At 43.2% G+C, this 15,701-nt stretch overlaps 1 protein-coding gene across 1 annotated transcript; it reads right to left on the bottom strand.

Moving 5' to 3' along the window:
- Positions 1-45: 45 nt before the first annotated feature.
- LOC125765915 (uncharacterized) lies at positions 46-15,244 on the bottom strand. Its single transcript, XM_049431444.1, has 3 exons — positions 14,584-15,244; positions 5,254-7,553; positions 46-1,510 (listed from the first exon to the last, which is right to left on the bottom strand). Exons 2-3 carry the CDS (start codon positions 7,294-7,296, stop codon positions 1,436-1,438), a joined length of 2,118 nt encoding a protein of 705 aa, XP_049287401.1. The 5' UTR covers positions 7,297-7,553; positions 14,584-15,244; the 3' UTR covers positions 46-1,435.
- Between the last annotated feature and the right edge of the window lie 457 nt (positions 15,245-15,701).

Genomic DNA, 15,701 nt, shown 5'->3' with positions numbered 1-15,701 from the left:
TCGTGGCCGCCAAGTTTGTCCACAGCATCCCGACAGACAGATTGAAACGAATTTTCACGATCGGTCTGCTTACGCTCAGATCTTGAGCGGGGAACGATTCAGTCCGTATCTACTACTCTCTTAGATACGGCATGATCCGGTACGATCTTTACGCTCACTAAGCTTGAAAGCTCTCCTTAGGCCGTCTCTCGTGCTCGTGCGCCTGTAAGCCGTTGATGTGCGAGTTGTTTGGCACGTCTAGCGATCTGTTTTGTCTCGAGATTAACATTGTTTCGTCATTGTTGTCAGAAAAAAAGTGATAATGATCGATATTTGCTCAATAACGTAATATGTGGCGGATAGCTTCCTAAAACAATCGCACACCGGTGAGATCACCTGATTAGAGAGTTTGCAGATTATTTTTGTTGGAAAATTAACTTGTAAAAATAATAACTCTCGTCCACTTTCTTGCACTAACTTAAATATATTTTAAAAAAATTAACATTTATTCCACCCTTAAAATGCAAAATCATCATTACTGCAGATCGGAAGGCACGAACGAAGGTAAACGAACGTGTAATTTGGTCAGCCTAATTTGATTAATCAATCTCATTAATGTTCGCAGTCACTTATGGTCGTGCTAATGGAACTAGCGAAAGATTAATCGACTCGCCGGATTATTTTACCTGTGATATACATGTCGTACTAACACACCAAGGTACGATTTGTGCTTACGGCTATCCGGGCATGGAAAAGTGTATTGAGCATTCATTTAGCAAATCCCAATCCTGATCTTTTATTCCTCTTACCAGCGACATGGGCTTTCATTTCTGTTGCTATCTCCGGTTTTGACTCAGATAAATGAATGACACCGGATGGAAAGATAAGCACAATAGGGGGAAAAAAAGAGAAAATTCAAGTATTTGCCTAAAACGCGCACACACCATAGCTGTTCCAAGTTGGACGAGATTCATTTATCATTTTCACGTCATAGTTCTGTTCGGGCACACAATCAATGTAGTATTTGGTCTTTCGAGTCAACCCCCGCTTAACGTTCAATCATTTTTGTTTGTTTATATGAGCGGGGTGTATGTTGACTACCAGTCTAGAGCTTTTGCGGTTCAACTACCTTCCGATCTGGTTTCACTATGTAGCTCATTCAATTCTGCTACGCAGAATTCTTTTCACATTTTCGATGAAATATGCGCATTTTATGTTCCCAACACAAGGGTGTATTTTTTTTTAACTCCTATCAACCTTTGAACGTTTCGATACGGACTTCAACACATGTCAAGGCTGTGTAAAGTTTGTGGAAGGAATGCTCTCCTTCCAGCAATAGCGCTTTAGTTTCATTTACTTACGGTTCACTCGCACAATGAACAAATGGTTCATGCCAATCGTTCATGATTCAGCTTTCTGTCAGGAACAAAAGACTTCAACGAACAAAAGGCGTAGATCAAACCACGAACCCTTTGTCTATTGTATGCATTCTTCCAATTCTGTCAATTTTGTCTTTATCATTCATACCAACCTGGAACGGAGAAGGAAAAGAAAATGTTTACTCAATTAGCTACCAAATATTATCAGTATAATATATACAAAAAACCCTGTTTATTCGATTTAAAGGGATAATGAAGAAACTGCCTGAAACTGAGCTTTTGTTATCTGGAATGTAATTGTTGCTCTACAATGCAATATGATCAATCTTATTATATAAATGATTACATTTTTTAATCAAATATTATGATAAATTGCTTTCTTTGTACATATTTCCAGGAACCTAATGCATCAAATTTAGTCATTAGATTGATTGTCAATTGAATTCGGGTCTTTTCCTATTGTAATTAATTTGAGAAAAGCATCCAATTGTAAAAATTTCCTTGAATATTTTCAAACTGGCAAATGTACTACTTTACATTCATTTGTTAAAATGTATAATAAATAAATATAAAACACGAGCGGATAATGGGTGTGAGCTTTTTGCCCCTGAAAGTATGCATGTCACTCGAGCAAGCTTCACAGACGTTTACAGTAATGAACAAAAAATGAGCTCCTGTAGTCAAGCTTTACTTTTGTGAAATTTACCATTAATGTATCAACACGTTTTATACTATTATTTAATTCTGTGCTTTTTTATCCTTTTTAAATACTCAAAAAAATGTGCCAAATTAATCAACCATTGTTGCCATACAACTTATGCTACCGCTTAGTGAAACAATATTTTCAGCGTGGCCGTATAGCCAGTGTTCCAGCTGAGGTTCAATCGGATTTAATTTAAAAAATAGGGTTCAAATAGATTCATTCAAACAGAACGGTAAACGATAAACGTGATATTGACGTCAACACTCAATCGTAACTTAAGGAAATAAATTTTCTTTCTTGTAGTTCAATCTAATTTTGCAATCTATTTCGATCCTTCTGCGGTTTGGTTGTTTTGCGTCATTGCCAAGTTGCTTTCTCCACTTCATTTGACTCTCTTTCTCTATTTTTCGTCCAAACTGTAATCAGGTTTGCAACTTAGTTTAACTCCATTCCCACCGTTTCACTGTGGCGATGTTTATTTGTTAGTTCAGCCTATTCTATCCAGTTTGAGCGAAGTTGTGCACATTATCATGCTGTAAAACGAATATTTTAATTTTGAATTCTTTATCTTTCATTGTATCCTAATTTCGTTTTTTATCTCTTCACTTCCCAGCATAAATGTATCGGTAGCTGCGTAGGCGCAATTTGCTTTCCTCACAATTGTCGTAAATGAATTTTTCTTATTCTTTCTTCTTGCTTATCGCTTAGTGATACTCATGTTAAAAATTTACTATGCTAAATATACTATAATCTTCATCGCGAAACATACACATCAACAAAAGTAGATGCAGATAACAACATAAATGCTGATACAACACAAAGCGTATCAGCTGATAACGTTGTGTGGTAAATGGGAGCGAAATGAAATCACAACACTGTACAAAGAGCTGTCAGTTTTGGCTAATACAGTGTAATTCGATATGTGCTGGCCACTGCAATAAATGCGCTTCTAGGTTGAAATGGTACGTTTATCGCTTTGGAACAATGTAAGTCTCCCACGGTTGTGCCACCAATGACAATCTCCACAAAAACCGCAACAACTGTCTCTATTTTTAACAGAGCGATAACGCTCTGTTTGCTAACACACAAACACACCTGAGCTTTTTGTATGATTAAGATTTGTTTTAGGTTGTAAAGTTAGGTGTAAAGTTTGTTTGTTTTTTGAATGAAAATAAAAATGATTTGCAACATATCATTTGTAACTGTATTCTCCACTGCCGAATGTGTCAAAATGCAAAATCATCCTCAAGAATTCATGTTGATGAGGGGCTGATTATTTTATCAGTAGCCATCCACATCTATCTCCGCTCCGGTAATACGGCCAAAGATGCATTCTGTAGAGATGCCGTCACATACCCATAACTCACCGATGTTAATACCGGCTGATGGCGTTAAGTTCTCGAGCCTATTTAATGTGGCAGCCGTGCCCACATTACAGTACCGTCCCGTCAACACTAGGCAGCGATTTTTTTTCACCCCTCTCATCGGCCATTAAGTTGTTACGCTGCGATAAAGGCCATAAGACCTCCATGTTTCTCTCACACACAACCGCCAACAAACTATACAGCACCAATCAAACTGCCACTTGATGGGGCCAAATTCGAAGCTGGTGTGCAGCTCCGATTGCTGCGCAGCATGAACCAGAGTACCACCATTGACGTCATTCCAAGCCGACTGACGGAAGCCCTGAGCGGGATCCGGACTGACTGGTGTGAAGGGGCCCGAAGAAGTAAATCGTTGGTACGTGTGTACCACACCAGGCCCGTTCACTCGCAACGCAACACTAAAATCTCAAATCCATGTCCTCAGCTTCTCACTTTCATTGGCAGCAATTAGCAATGTAATGCATCCATCATTACCGTCTTCGGGTTGGTACGATCGGGTACGAGGTTTTTTGGAACGGAATGTTGAAGAATCAACGTACGTTAAAGCAGAAATTAATAGAACACTGCTGAACAGCTGTATTTGCGCGTCTAGGACAACCGTTCACTTGTTGCTGTTTGTGGGTACGCAACTCTGGCTGTGCTGATGTCCAAATATTTTGACACACAACATGATTTCTTTCATGAATACATCAATACGACCATTACCGCTAGCGGTAAAGCTATTAAGACGTTCTGGAAGGAACACGACGTAGCCCAGCTCAAGTGGATCTTTGTATAACACTGTGTAAACGATGGTTTGTGCAAACACAGTCGTATGGGGTTTTGGGGGACGATATCAAACAAGCTGACAACGAAAGATATTTAACGACTGTTAGCTCCAATCGAGAGCTTCAAGAAGTGGTTACATACCTGTTTAATTCTTCAACCGAAAAAAAATCCCTCACCGATGGCCCTTATATGACACATTCGCATGAACAGAAGAAGAAGATGTAGCATTCTTTTTTAAATTACAAAAACTATAACAAACACATCACTCGTTCAGCATCGTTTGAATTGTTTCCCAAAACAATCTGCCCACGGTGTGGGCCACCCCTCCTTTTTTTACTGCATCTATTATACCAGCACATAAAGCCGGCGCGCGTTTAATTGACACAAATATTCCAACCCTCTGCGTCCCCCAAAGGCGCTGATCGATCCAAAACCCACACCGATCCTGTTACGGTCAGCACTGTTTACACCCCTGACGAGTGACGTCAATGACGGCCGATTTACTGATTAGGTAGCTTCGGACACATGAAACAATAAGAAGAAAAAAAAAGCCCCACAACCGTCGGTACATCGCGCGGGTTCCCTGGGCTGGAAATAAAAACCGATCCAGCGCATAATCATTAGGGCATATCTTTCGTTCCTTTCTGTTTTTTTTTGCATGCGATTTTTAGTTCTTGTGGTTTGTACAAAAGCGGATTTCCTACCGGCTGACACACGTGTGTGTGTTTGTGAGCGAACGGTAATTATTCAAGCATTGTTTCGAGATGCCGGATCCATACGCGAAATGAGTTTCAGGGAACGAGTACTGAAGAACATTCGGCTTTACCTACGCGTACGACGATTAGTAATGAGTTTATTGATCAGTTACGGGTTTGTTTCATACAAAAATATACAGAGCCATGCTTATCTATCTATCATTGCGACTTATCAAACGGTTTCAGTATATATATGGACGATAGCTTAACAACTTAATACTACGGTTACGGTTCTGCCCACAAAAAAGCCTGTTTTATCCAGAATGGTCGGATTCGTGACTAACCTTCTTTTTGCTGCATACCCGAACGTCTCCCGTCTCGGTAGAAGTGTCCACTGTCGTTGCAACGCCATTTCCCAACCGTTCGATCGCTGGCGCACTGATAACCGGTGGTATCGCTGACTTTGGGGAAATTTCCGTCTCCTCTGGAACTGGGTCTGACGGAAGGCTAAGGCTGGCAAGCTTGGAGCGAACCACCGAGTAACCTTCGTCCTCATCACAGCTTACCGTGGAGCAGGTGGAACAATCGGACACCTTGCGTTCGGGCGTCCTCAGTCCGCACTGGTACTCGCACCCATCCAGCGCACTGATGGACGAACCACAGTAGTTCAGATTGCTACACGATGAGGCCGCACTAATGTCCGACTCACAGTCGGCCGAACCACGGCGCAACCTGTGCCGCCGGAAGTACTCAATTTCCTCCAGCGTAATGCCACACATCGTGTCGTCCGAATAGTCCGAGACGACGACGGACGGTGTGCGGACGTAGCGTACACCTTCACCAGTATCACTGATGTAGCTTTGGGCGGATTCACGCCGTGAGACGGAGTTGCTCGGTGGACAGCCTAGCTGTTGCTGTTGGCCCGACTGTTCGCTACTGTCGGCAAGCGGTAATTCGATGAGTTGCGCCTCCAGAATCATCTTGCTGCGTACCACCGTAGGACAGTGGTCCGTTGTTACCGCCGTTACCAAGCTGGGCAGTGTGGATGGTTCCGGTACCGGTAGTAAAGCGGAACGGAGCGGTATATCCGACACACCGAGCGTAAGTCGACGCACCTTGCCAACGGTTGCGATCATCTGTTGCTGTTCCTGCTGGCTGAGATCATCATCCAGTCCGAGGGCGGAATCCGAGCTGGACGAACGTATTACCTTGTCGCGATTCTTCATCGTGTCGGCCGGCGTTTCTTTCTCTACCGGCACTGGACGTTCCTCTTCGTCGCTTGAACCGTACGGGCTGGGCTGGGTGCTGCTGCGCCAACCTTCGTCCGACTGGGCCGGGCTGGAGCGTTCTTTCGTGCGACCTGCGCGTACCACCTCGTCGATGGACTGTATCGAACTAGTGCGCATGCGGTCGTCACCAACCGTGTCTGTAGCCTGCAACGTCTTCGTACGTGACAACGATTCCAGCGATACTGACGCAGGTAGCGAGGGTTCGTTGCGTATGTCACCTTGCTGTAAATTGCTGCCGTGCGACCCATCCCCCTCCGCAGCACATTGCCATCGGCCGTCCGCCGACGATGGTACGGCCTTATCTAATCGTCTTTTATCACCGTTCCTTACAATACTGCTCATAAATCTTTGCACTTCAGCCTCCTTCTGGCGGATGATGTTTGCGTACAGTTCGATCAGTCGTTCTACGCACGGAAAACGGATCACTTCCGCCTGTCCCGTCGTCCAGCCGGTCTCCCGCCGTTCTGTCGCTCCATTCGCCGTCTTTCGGGTGTTGTCCGTTTCCAACAGTCCCACATCTTCCAGCAACGCATCGTCCAAACAAAGCCGACTGTAGACGACGGTTTTTCGCTGACGATCTCGGGTTCTATGTACACAGGCATCCATTTCTGCGTTCACCATTTCACCGGAACATTTCCCTAGCCGACCGCCCGTTCCACCGACGCCCATTGTGGTGGTGGTGGTCTTATCAGAACATTCGTTACGGTTACCGGTCACAATCGTCCGGCCCGCACCGACACCGTCTCCGGTTTCGCCCGTACCGTACGGCGGGCACGATCTGCCAGTGATGGGACAGCCCCTGTAAGTGATAAGCGCGTTATCGCTCGCTCGACAACTGTTTGCTGTCACTTTGACGTCAGCAGAGTCGGTTCTGGTGCATTCAAACTTTCCAATTAGGCCGCAAACCACCGTACCCGTACGGCTTGTAACCGCTACCGGTTGGGGCCTTGAGATTGCTGCCTGTGGTGCCACTCCCGCACCGGATAATGATGACGGCGGTGGTGAGATTGTGTGCGAGAACAATGTTGATGGTTCGGTCGCTGGTACTGAGGGGGACGATTGTGATGGTGGTGGGCACCTGTTGGCCATTGCCGGCATTAGGGCTTGCGGGTGTGCTGCTTCCGAGCGCTTATCTGGCCGATGACGAACGGGGGACTCATCCTTGCCGTATCATCGAACCACTTGTCACCTTGTGGTAAGCCCGTTCCGATGAACTTTAGTCACTTGGTTTTTGAAGGATATAAACGGCAGTAAAGTGTACGAATCACCGTGCACGAACTCATACTCAATCGATTACTCAATAGCAGACAACATGGCAATTACGGGGTGTCGTATCGTTGGAGTACGATGTGGATCTGTTGTAAAACATACATAAAAAAGAGAAAGATAAAGATAAAGATTAGAAACATTTGGGGTTTGAGAAATATTGATGTAATTATTTTAAAATCGAATAAGGAGTTGGACCCTAGTTTTATCTTGAAATTCCCATTAGATTGGATATTTGTGGCGGTTAAAGTTATTATGATTTGAATTGCAATTTGATTTAATCTGAGCTTCAAAATATTGAGAATCAACAGATTTTCATTTACTGTATCAAACACGGACCATGAATTCCGCTTTTCAAATGCTTCAAAAATATATCGTACATTAAACATCGGTTTGTTATTTTTCCAAACTGACCCACAGGCTTAGTTTTAGTATATTTTCCACTAACGATATAGCTGGTTCCGTATAAATAAAACAAAAAGCATTTCCTTCTCACTCAACTGATTCGGATCTAACGGTTACAATCCGTAGTCGGGTTAATGGCCCTCGGAAGAAATGCTTCAACCAACTCTACTCATACCAACGATCGTGAATTCAGCTGGGATAAAGGCTACATAAAACTCTCGCAAACCAAAAACAAAAATCCGCTACCTTCTTCCAGCTGTATCGCAGCTTCAGATACAGCTGTTACACACAAAAAAAAGCCGGGAAGAGAAATTCGTTGGCCATGCTCTACGCACTACGGTGTGTGGAGTCTGAACCGCGTCGCGCACTCAGAGATTGAGTTCCATCCCTTAACTCGGTAGTACTCTTTGGAGCCGCACACGCACATTACGCGAAGAGACAGAATGGCGCACAGACTTCACCCCATCGCCCAGCAACCCCAGCAGTGACGTTCCGGTTCGGTGGGAGCACATACAACGGCAACATAACGACAACTACACGCGCAGCAACCGTCGTAGCGTTGGTCGCGCACCGCTTCTCCATCCGAACCGTTCTGGCCGAAAAGCTCCGATGATCATGTGCACACCGATGTAGGTCAATGTTTTGCACCGACAGTGTACAAACGTGCGCAACGACAGCAAAAAAAAAATGTGAACCAAACGTCTAACATGACTAATCAAACAGTGGAGAGAAAGGTGGCAAATGCCTACGTACGACGTGGTAACAAAGTGGCAATGCAACATCAGTTATTAGTTTGCAATGAGCTAACAATTTACATGACAAACAAAGATTTTTTTCGAAGACATGTGGATGTTTTATTCTACACTTCTAATCATTGTTTGATTGTCGCAAATTATGAATTAAAACAGAATTCTTCGTTCTAGTAATAATAAAATATGTAAAGATAAATAATTTTGTATAAAAGATAAGAAATCAATTTAGAACGATAAAATTTTCTGCCTAGAACGATAAATTCATTTGCTTTGCGGAAATTCAACAAAGAAATTGCTATCGAAGTATCAAATATAGATAATTTTTCCGTTGTAAAATCAACATTTTTTTCATTTTTGTTAAGTATCTAAAGACCCTCGTCAAACGAGGTTCTCGAATCGAAAGTTCGTGTTAAATATTGTTTGCCATTTGCTCGCGATCGATCATTATGATTTGGTGCCATGACCAGGATCAAGTGTCTAAGTCGTACGTTTTTGCATCAATTTTTTATCCGAGAATGCTAAATAAATAACGTTTCGCAATATGCACCTATGTACCTTCATATACAGTACTATAATAAATGTACAAAGAGTTACGCTGATCATTCAAAATCCCAAAGGTAAAAGTGTACCAACAATGTAAAGAAAAGAAGTGGCCTTATATTTATGCTATGGGCTGTAAATTTGCTTTAACCAAACACACCATTAATGTTGTACGCCCATCTGTTGTACAATCGAATGTCGACCATAAATCCCTATTGTTTATATGATTGAAGATTCAATTATCCTCACATTTGGAAGAAATACAGATGTTACTTGGTTACGTCTTAAGCGCCTCGTTTTTCCCCCCCGTTTCGAAACATTGTTTACTCTTTGTGTCACAATATTTACGAGCAATCGATCGATCCGGTGAGCGATCGAATCAATGGACCACCACCCAAAACGTTACGTTCGGTAAGCAATGAAATTGAAAACAAACTGATCTGCGATGTAGCTCCCAATGTTCGCAAAAAAAAAACAACAACTCCGCTTATAACCAATCGTTTCGAAACGCGTAACGATTCCAGCTGGAGGTGCACACCCAAAAAACAACCCCCATTCACCTGCCGTCATACGCAAAACGGAAAGCATACTGGCATTTAAATTCAATTTTATTGATCCCACCAAATGGTACGGCGCTGCCCAACAAAAAACCACCATACCAAATGGAACATCTGAATGCTTTTCTTCTGCCTGTTGGATAGCTTATTGAATGTAATCGGTCGTATTTTGTTACTGGATTGTAGCACCGTGACAAATGGTGCTTATATAGGTTCGATCGTTTGTTTGCTCACTTTTTGACGAACCACCATTTTTGGGGGCCGTACATTACGATAGTGCAAAACCTTCGCCGAAGGTTTGTGTGTACAGTGCGTGTCACATTCAAACACTGCACATCATCTTGAATATTTATATATATGGTAGTAGCACTTCGAGCAATACTTTGAATTGCTTTATAAACATTATTAACTGTCAATAATAATCACATAAAAAACTGTCTAATAAAAAATATTACATAAGTCTACTTTTGCTTTAAAAATCACACAAAAAAGACACAAAACTTACAACATTTTACACCCCTTTTTACACCATTGAAACAAACTTGCAACAATTTGCAACAAACTCGACAGGAAGAAGATGAAAGCCACCGACATTACGTGGAAACCTTTCAAGGAACAACACAATTCCTCGCTGTCTTATGCACAAAAGTGCACACAAAAGTGCACAATACTCTACCCCCGTGCCCGAAATAGGTCAATGCCAAGTGTTTTCCATCGTGTCCCGGTTGGGGCTTTACGTCGTAAGTACACCGTTGCAATTGTGCTATCATTCACCGATCGAACATTGCGAACATGAGATTGTATGGTAATCGATTTAGCGTTCCAGCATCAGCGCGCATTTGCATGCAATACCCTTCATGGTGCATCGTACCAATGTTTGCCGAATGCAACATTAAAGAACGCAAACGGCAAAGCATAACAATGATCGGGACACATAAAAACCGGTCGTTTTGTTTTACCCTTTCGGTGCCTTTTTCGGAACGATCGGTGCCGGTTCGATGTCGCTTTTACTGAAGCCGCTGAAGCCCAGGTTCGGGCTGAAACAGTGGCAGCAAACAGGAAGTTAACGCATGTACCACACGCAAGCCCCACTTCACACATGCACTTAGTGCTGATACGGGTGACTTGTTTGCCACCGAGTGCCGAAATGCACGAGAACGATAAACATATGTAGCTGCGTTGGGAGACTTGTTTGCTATGCTTCGTAGCGTCGGGCACGCACATGCTTCATGATCGTACCGACAAAAACTCGTGTTGCAGACGGCGACAACGACCAGCCATGGGATCGGTATCGTTAACGTCGCTCTAAAGTGGAGCGGAGAAATAAGAAGGAAGAAACCCACCCGTAATTTATCTATTGTGCGCGATCTTTACGCCTAATTGTAATTTATTCGTTAAGCTTGTCGGGCGTTAGTTCTGAGCTGCGGTCGAGGATATCACATCAACTCCGTCACAGACCACTGACCGACGGAATCGTACATCCAGCGTGTTCCGTCACACAGGAATCTTATGGTGTCAGCTCCACTTAGTAGCACATCTCACTACATTAGAAACTTCTAGCCAGTTGTGAGATGGAGTTGATGTTTACAATGTGTGATCATACCGGCTCAATTTATATCGTTTCAAGCATTACGATCGCAAGAATTCTTACTTCTTCTTCCATTTTTTTGTTACTTCAACTTCAGGGTTCTATCATTTCTGGTTTTCCATGACGTTAAGTACTTGTTCTTGTATCGTAATCAGAATTCTAAGCGAGGAGAAACGATTTAAATGAAATGTGGCACTGCTCCTGTCTGAAGATCGGCCTTTCTGGTACAAAATCGCAATGTCCCACTAGTAAGATTTAGAACCTTACATATTTGTACGGGAATAAATCACACTTTGGGACTGTGATTTCGCTGTTGATCAGGGAATTGCTTTGGAATCTCTACCGGATATTCTTGTGAGTTTGAAGATGAAGATATTACGATTTCTTTTAAAAATAGACTATTTTTGGTGAACTTTCCTACGAGTTCCAGCTATTCTATTGTGCACAGACAGTATTTGACAATGTCATCAGTACATTTGTGAAGGCAATGGCTATGATCTCCTTTTGAATCTTTGTTACAAAGGCAGGAATCACATCGGAGTCGGAGGAATCACATGTCGCTACATGTCCGACAGATAAAGAATTGGCATTTGATATACAGACTCCAATCTGGATGAAAGGCAAAAAATTAAACAGTAATCTTTCTCTGGCATTCTCCTACCTGGAGAAAGTCCAGAGAGTTAAACAGTAGTATTATTCTGACAGACCTCATTGAAAAGTTTAACAATATCAAAAGATGAAGATCAAGTGCAAAGCAATATATTCGTTTCCCCCGGAAATTGGCCAAATCATGAAAACCTGGACAAGATGTACTATGAGCAGTTCTGAAGCCTTCTGAAGGTTCAAGTGGCAAATTTCTTCTCGATTGATTAAGGATAACGTTTTGCCAAATATCGCTAATCGACCCAATGGCTAATGTGACCTCTGATGCGTCGGATATTACTTTTTGGCAACATTTCAAACATTCAGGACATTCTTCAGGACTTTGTTCGTTAGGGCAAAATCGTTCAAACAAAATATGTTTCATTCAATTATATTCCTTAACCTGTTTTGTCTTCGCCTGTCAACATTATACAATTTTCTTAAAACATACGTAAATAACATTTTTTTAAATTCTCCTTCTAAGCAAATTTTTTTTTTCCTTTTTTCAATTAAATGCTTCTTCCAAAAGTTTTCAGAGCACTGATTATTGCAGTCAAATCGTCGCAAATGGTGAATTTTCTCGTTGACGCTGCCCGTACAAACGTTCGCATTTTCTTGCCGTAACAACTGCTGTCGACGTCACTGGCACGGCGTGTGGCATTGTAACACCCATATGGCTCGGTGAGCGCAGTGCCACATTAACATATCAATTGGCGATTTATTATGCGACACCACCTGCTCGTCAGAGGAGGTGCATACGCTCGTTCGTAACCGTACGTGTTCCACCGTCACGTCTGTCTACCCTAAGACGCTTACCGGGCGATACAATCGACACTAATAGCGTTTGGTTGCCGGTATGGCACTCCGGTACCAGAAGCGTCTACATCGGACGGTGCCGTCACGTGTAAACTTGACAGTAATGAGTGACAAAAAAAAAAGAGACGAGCTTAACTACGCTCGGCAACAAAAAGGAAAATCCCTACGATCAGCGCGATCAACGGCAGCGGTGTTAAGCGGTTCGCAAATTAGCGACTTGGTAGGATCGTACACAGCAGGAAGATGCGCCCAGTTGATTGGGAACTTACGGCACCTGGTACCATGAGATGTTGATGGGTTGATTGCAAAGGAAAATGATCACGCTTTTTGTAGTTGTTACTGTTTGCTGCTATAGTAGCCGAACACATCATGAACGTTATGATGTAAAGCATTCTCCATTTGAGAACCGTCTTACCGACGTGGTGCTGATGATTGACGATCGTTGCAACCTTTCGCTAAGCGAACATGAATGGCGCGAGACAGAATGCACGAGACTGCACCACTACCACGGTGGACTGCAAATGTGGAGCGTGTGGATGCTGTGTGTTCAAGGATTCTTCGGAGGATCACGTCTCCTTCCACTGTCCTCTACCACACGGGCACCCGGCCTAAGGTTTCTGCTGTTCGTTCAATCTTCTCACCTTCTTCGTTTCCTGTTTAGCACGCACGCTCTCCATATAATGCCACACCACGTACCACGTTTTTCCCACATAAATCCGATCCAATCGATCGACGATCGTTTGTATGCCCAGTGCGGGGAAGGGGCTGGATGGTGATGGGAGAGAAGAAAAAAACGGCCAATTGGCAAACGAAGTGGAAGTAATTAAAGTCTTCACTACCTTGCTGGTTCACACACACACACACCGCCACCATCACCGTTTCTGTGAGTGCCACCGGGAGGCTGACACTTGGCGCAAACGGTTCACGAACGTGTGCACCGCAAACAATCCAGCACCAAAACCGACCAAAACTGAAATCGGATACGAAAGCCATCGATGACGATGGATCGTTTGTGCCGGCAAAGGGGGGTAAAGGGGGGTGGGGCGGGGGGAGCATGGTGTTGGGGTGGTTTGCCATTGCTGAAGGGGTTCCAAAACCGGTGACATTGATCAGCAGGTATCTCGCTCGACGCGTGTATCGTGGTCGTGCGTATGTCCTTTTACGGACGCCCTGTCTCGAATATGATTAACGCATTCAGGTACCCGCTTTTGGGGCGGAGGCGCAGACAGACAACATGCAGCCAACCACAGGGGTGGCTCCTTGCATGTTGGTGGTGAGCGTCAACAGCAACAACAAAAACTCCAACCATGTGTCGCAGACGAGCGACGGCGCAAGCAAGATAAGTGGCTAAAACAGTGCAACGTAGGGATCCGGCTAGCCAGGCTTCATCATATTCGCAAAACGTTCCGAGGTAAAGGTCAACGAAGGTTGCAAGAAAAGCGCCAAGGGGTGATATAAGAGAAAGAGAAAGAGAGAGATAGAGAAAAGGCAACCACAACAATAAACCTCAAAGAGCATCATTGATAAGCGCGGGTCAATACATAATGTTGCTGTCATTATTGATTTTGGTGCTGTTTTTCATCACTTTTTTTCTTCTTTTGCTTGCTTGTTATGTTGCAAGTGGGTACATGTTTGGAACATAAATATGTAATAATAATTTGATGATCAAGGGCTCTTTTCCCCTAACAAAACATTCACCTTATCAATGCCAAATGTTATTTTCGCAAAGTGAACCAATTCCATTCATATGATACCCCAATTTCAGTTGCTTATCGCTTATCGAAACAACAATCAATCAATATACGCTGTATGCCATTACCTTGGTGAATGAAGAAGTGTTATCCAGCTGTATATTGTGCTTTGCATTAATCCATTTGAAGCCCCAACTGCTGGTGTGCACACACGGTTTGCTCCTCAGGTCTGCCGCCTTCACTTAGAAACCACCTGCACCAACAGAATATGATATTCACGCTACGCTCTAGCACCAACCATCGACAGGGTGGAAAAAGCTATATTTCCTCACTTTTCACTATGGTTGATTGAATTCAAAGATACGGTAACTTACGCCACCGAACTGCGTTTGATTGATTCGATACTATTTTCTATTCGCAAACGATTTTTACACGTGCCTCACAGGTAACGATTAACAAAACCGACACATTTGTACACTCCAAACGAATTCGAACTTTGATCGTCGTACTACTAACACACAACACTACATCTTTTGCTATAAATTATACCTTTTAGCTGTTGCCACAACATCACTCTTAGCTTTGTAAGCCGCCGAATATTACACCGAACTGTATTCACGGTTGGGCCCTTCCTTATCATGGACCCTACAATGGTATATGCTGCACTTAAGTACTAACCCGCGCAAAAAAAAAATCGGTTACACTAGACAGGGCACAAACACGACGTACACCGGCGGCGCGTTTCGGAAGCACGTGCATCGAATCCGGTGATTCGAGTCGAAAGAAACCAGATGAGATTGAAGCAGTTCTGCGAAACCGCAAACCCTCTCTGAGTGACTGCTGTGTGTGGGGATGTTTTTTTTCCCCCTATGAAGCACTCAGCAGCAAAAATTCGATTCACTCGCTCGTTGCGTTGATCTCGCGTAAATCTCTCGTCATTCGATTCACGCGATCGCGCACCGTGGGTACGTCCGAAGCAACACAATGGTCATGGAAATTGTAAAGTAAATAAATTCAAATTTAAATATTTCAATTAATTATCTGAAAGAAAAATGCACAATTTCTCAATAAGTTTCTGCTCCCTCTTTATAAGGTAAGAGTATATCCAATATTTCTAATATTAAAAAGTATTTTTTTAAATGTTTTCCTCAAACGTTTAAAATAGCCTGGAACGTTGACTGATGTGTACGTTCATTCGTTTTCCTTGTAGTAATAGGTTTTTCCTATGTTTCTATTTAATATTTGA

Source organism: Anopheles funestus, chromosome 2RL (genome assembly GCF_943734845.2).
Source record: "Anopheles funestus chromosome 2RL, idAnoFuneDA-416_04, whole genome shotgun sequence".
Classification (NCBI taxonomy): Eukaryota; Metazoa; Arthropoda; class Insecta; order Diptera; family Culicidae; genus Anopheles; species Anopheles funestus.
Note: the sequence above shows the minus strand (reverse complement) of the source record. Positions and strands in the feature narration are given on the sequence as shown.

Coding starts and splice junctions, on each gene's coding strand:
- LOC125765915 (XM_049431444.1), bottom strand. CDS start 7,296: ATGCCGGCAATGGCCAACAGGTGCCCACCACCATCACAATCGTCCCCC. Junction 1,511..5,253: donor GGGTATGCAGCAAAAAGAAG/GTTAGTCACGAA, acceptor TCTCCGTTCCAG/GTTGGTATGAATGATAAAGA.